At 33.8% G+C, this 4,231-nt stretch overlaps 1 protein-coding gene across 1 annotated transcript; it reads right to left on the minus strand.

Annotated features, from left to right (window-relative positions):
* Nucleotides 1-863: 863 nt before the first annotated feature.
* Nucleotides 864-3,962, minus strand: LOC133030836 (uncharacterized). Its single transcript, XM_061103750.1, has 3 exons — nucleotides 3,359-3,962; nucleotides 1,464-1,622; nucleotides 864-1,255 (listed from the first exon to the last, which is right to left on the minus strand). The coding sequence occupies exons 1-3, from the start codon at nucleotides 3,722-3,724 to the stop codon at nucleotides 1,130-1,132; spliced, it is 651 nt and encodes a 216-aa protein (XP_060959733.1). The 5' UTR covers nucleotides 3,725-3,962; the 3' UTR covers nucleotides 864-1,129.
* Nucleotides 3,963-4,231: the final 269 nt, after the last annotated feature.

Genomic DNA, 4,231 nt, shown 5'->3' on the forward strand with positions numbered 1-4,231 from the left:
TGGCCGACCTGTTAGGAGAACGATCGACTATCCCGGGCCCTTGCCATAATAACAAAAGAACAATTAACCAAGTAATCTAACCTTGTTCCAGGTCCAACAATTCATTCCCAAGGTTTCCCTGTAGTTCTCTAGGGTATCCCTACCTCAAATTTTGAGAAAATACAAAAATGGGGTTCAAAATCATCACCAAAAACGGTCTGCCATTTGTGAAACGGTTAACCGTTTCCTTGGGGTTCCCTAGCAGGAAACGGTTAATCGTTTACTCCCAAACGGTGGACCGTTTGTTGTAGGAAACAGGAATCTCGAGTTTTGCACTCTCCTAAATGCCATCGAAATCTATCTAAATTATTCCAAACTTTATATGACATATATATACCATATATACAACAGTCCCAATGTAATATAAATTAAAAACGAACCCTTAAACAGAAAACATCATTAAAGCTCAAGCTTTGAGTTTTAAAAAGCTCAACTCGATTTATACTTCAAAACCATCTCAAATTCAACAACTAAACATCGAAACTAGTCCCATAGCAACCCATAAACATGGCCTTGAAATGTGACCGTATATAATTCACAATGAATTTTATTTGGTGGTAATACAGGCATGATTACTCCTCAAAAAGAAGCTGTGTTATTGCAAAAGAATGATTACCAAAAATATGCTGAAATATGATATAGTGGTAAGAAGTTGCTTCTTTTGTTTGCAGTTTTTAACTTGGTATTTTCCATTGTTGGAACTTGGAATGGAAGGGTCCAAAATGTTTGGTATAATCTACGTTTCATTCCTTACATTTCTAATTGAGAATTTGGTTGGTGGCACAGCCATTAGTGATTCATAAAATATTAACAGAGATGTGAAATTTTGATTGTGAATACTAAATAAATAATTGATTCTCATTACACCTATGTAAATTCCAGTACGAACATCAGTACCAATTAGAATTTCCGGAAGGGAAAAAACTCGATCGTTCAGTGCTAAAGAATTAAGTAATGTATGACAAATGACTCAGGAATAGAAACTACAAATGACTCAGAAATCTTATGCGCAATTAATCTAAATGATCAAAAAATTAGGCAAGGTTTCCAATCTCCAATGGGTACATTACAGTAAACTTCACTCTTTGAACTAGCTATCTCTGTGATCAGCTTTGGAATCGGGATCATTGTCGCTTTCATGGTCATGAGCATTGAATCCCAAGCTCAGATCCAAAGTACTTTCATTCAGATCTTGGCATACTACCTGATTTGTGTCCTGAGAGTAATGAAAATTCAAGTGTGAATGTTAGGCCTAATGAGATTATACTAGGTTCTGCTTGAGAGGAAACAACATTAAATTATACTACGTCTAAACTCTAAACTATCCGAACCCATAACTTCAAAGAAGGTAACATAGACAGTTCATTTAATAAGTGGAAAGAATAAGCAAACAAAATGCACCCGATGAGCATGTGAACGTTCACCTGGTTTTCTTCCATGGGAACATCATTGATGTCAGGTTTCTCATCCAAATTACCATCCTTTGATGAATCAATCTCAATTGCTTTAGCTTCCTCTGTCACCTTTTCTGCAGCTTCATCTTCTGCTGTGTCATCTTTCTGTTCCTCTTCTAGCAATGCAATCTGTACATTTTAGATGATGAGAGAGATCATATTAGCAAAGCATAAAAACAACCAAAACCATACAATCATGTTTGATCGTTACTAACAGCTTCAAAACCTTTGACTTAATATTGAGAACCATAAATAGGGCCTCTAGCAAAGCTCACACAAAACAGATAAAGAGTAAAATCTTGAATCCCTTACTAGATAAAATCTGGTCTAAAATAGAAATTACAGTGCAATTCAAGAAAGCCTTGTCAAACAGAACTAAGAAAAGAGAAACAGGCAGTCCTCGAAAGGTTCTCTTCAACTTGCCAGTTAAGATCCATAATGCATAAATGACCAACAAATCCAACCAGATTAAAGAGAAAAACCATAACATTACAATTGTCAAGCAACATGGATATTTTTTTTGTTTTTGAAAGCAATGAAGAAATTCATTGAAAATATAATGTCATACAGGCTACCTAAAAATGCTATAAATTTTGCATGTTCATCAAGCAAATACTATACCTGCCATGTTTATCAAAATAATAATATACATCTCACAAAAATATGAATAGTCATCTAACCAAGCAAGTTGTTCATTCATCCAAAGAGCATGCACAACTAATATGAATAGTGTCAATCAACATGGATATTAAAAGGGAAAAACCATATCATTAAATGGTCAAACAACTACTTCTGAACATCAATTTCTTTTGGTTACGTTATTCCTCACATCATCAATACTCGTTAATATTTGCCAAATCAGCTTAATATGAGCACGAGTTCAATTAAGTTTACCACTCCAAATACTGCATTTCTCGCAACAGGAAAAAGAAAATAGTCTAGCCTAGCATTATTATATCATAATATATAATAGATTAAAACTTTTCACCTATAAAGACCCTAGTGTAGCATGATCATTTCAAAACCGAAAAGATGGCTCTCCGTGAGTCTACTCCTATTTTCCACTAAACTAAATGCTAGACCTTTACCTTTAATACTACTACTTAATAGTTGTTAGAAATGTTATCTGATGGTAATCTTAAGGAAACAAAAAAGATAGAACTTGGATATCCATTGAGCACTAATTTCAGTAGCTTTAGAAAGCAAAATTCCTTAAAGCTCGATGTTATAAGAAACATAACAACAAGCTTGATTTATACCACCAAGCAAAATAATTTCTGAAAGAGCAATACTACAATTACGATAGCATTCTGTTGGCAAGCTAATGAAAATACACTTACATCATACTCTTGTGAAACTGTCAATAATTTAGAGCATAGAAACTATGTATGATCTGCCAAATTCCAGATCTAATAAATTAGAGTTTAGAGGAAGAACGTCACAATGAGTCTACTACTTATAATATGCATCACCAAACATGAACTACGAGTTTAAAATTTGAAATCATCCAAAAAACAACAACAACAGCAACAAAGAATCGGTAATAAACAATCCCACATAGTAAAAGTAATAGAAGATTCCAACAAAATAAATCTAAAAAATTTTGATAGTTCCTTAAGGCACCTACATCTTTTCCAATGTAATGAAGAGAATGAAAAATATATCTCCTTTACTATCAACCCTCCATGAAACCCATATACCAAAGCTCTCTAATCAGTTCTTTAACCAACTAAAAATTTAAAATCAGAAATTAACATTCTAAATGAACTGAAAAATATGCTTAATTCTTTGACCGAATTGAAATCGTTTTTTACCCGAAAAACAAAAAATACCCAAAATTTAAGAAAAGGTGAACATAGACCTACCGGAATGTATTTGAATTTTCGCCTAGGAGGCTCGTCCGATGGTGTCACCGTTGTCTCGTCTTCAGCAGAAACCCTGTCCCCATTAGTATCTCCGTTCATGGCGGCGTTTTGGCTTTGGGTAATTGGACTCCACTTATAAAGAAGAAGATGAGAACCGTTAGTGGTAGCGTTATGGACGTGAATCTGAGAGTGATTTGAGGAGGATGTGGTGGTGGCGGCGGTGGTAGACGCTGTTCCAGTACTGTTAGAACTCGATGGAGCTATGTGTACCCATTTCTTCTTCCACCTCCTCACCGGCCCAGTAAACACCGTCGCCGGACCGTACCGGGTCGATGACCGCCCAAGCCGGGCCCCAACTCCCTCCATGAATCGATTCCGATCCGGGTAAAGATTATTAAAAATACAAAAAGGAATTTAAATTTAAATTAAAAAAAAAAAAGGAAACTTGGTTACTTTTTTGCTTAATAGGAAAATTGGGTACTTGGTTGCATTGGGTGTTTCTCTCTCTAAAACCTCTTCTATTTTCTTCTTCCTTTCTCTCTATTCAGAAACGTGTCGTATACTTTACCTTTACCTTAGAGCATTTTCAATGGCCACACTCCAAATTTTCATTTTTATAATTTTTAAAGTTTATAAAAATATAATTTTTTATTAAAAAAATTAATTAATGAGATTTTTTTAAAAAAAAATATATATATATACAAAAAATATCATAAGGTATTATGGTTAGCCATATATGGTAACACTACCTAGATGATACGTGCCAAATTACGTATGTTAATTTTATTTTAGTTTTTAGTTTTTTTTAATATCATAATTTTAAAATTAATAATGTTTAATGTAGTAATAATTATTAAAATTTGAAAACATAAT

This window comes from Cannabis sativa, chromosome 9, assembly GCF_029168945.1.
Source record: "Cannabis sativa cultivar Pink pepper isolate KNU-18-1 chromosome 9, ASM2916894v1, whole genome shotgun sequence".
Classification (NCBI taxonomy): domain Eukaryota; kingdom Viridiplantae; phylum Streptophyta; class Magnoliopsida; order Rosales; family Cannabaceae; genus Cannabis; species Cannabis sativa.

What these genes read in the sequence shown, in the direction of transcription:
- LOC133030836 (XM_061103750.1), bottom strand. Translation starts at nt 3,724, where the DNA reads ATGGAGGGAGTTGGGGCCCGGCTTGGGCGGTCATCGACCCGGTACGGT. An exon ending in GAAAATTCAAATACATTCCG is followed by an intron (nt 1,623 to 3,358) that starts GTAGGTCTATGT and finishes TAAAATGTACAG; the next exon opens with ATTGCATTGCTAGAAGAGGA. An exon ending in TTCCCATGGAAGAAAACCAG is followed by an intron (nt 1,256 to 1,463) that starts GTGAACGTTCAC and finishes CATTACTCTCAG; the next exon opens with GACACAAATCAGGTAGTATG.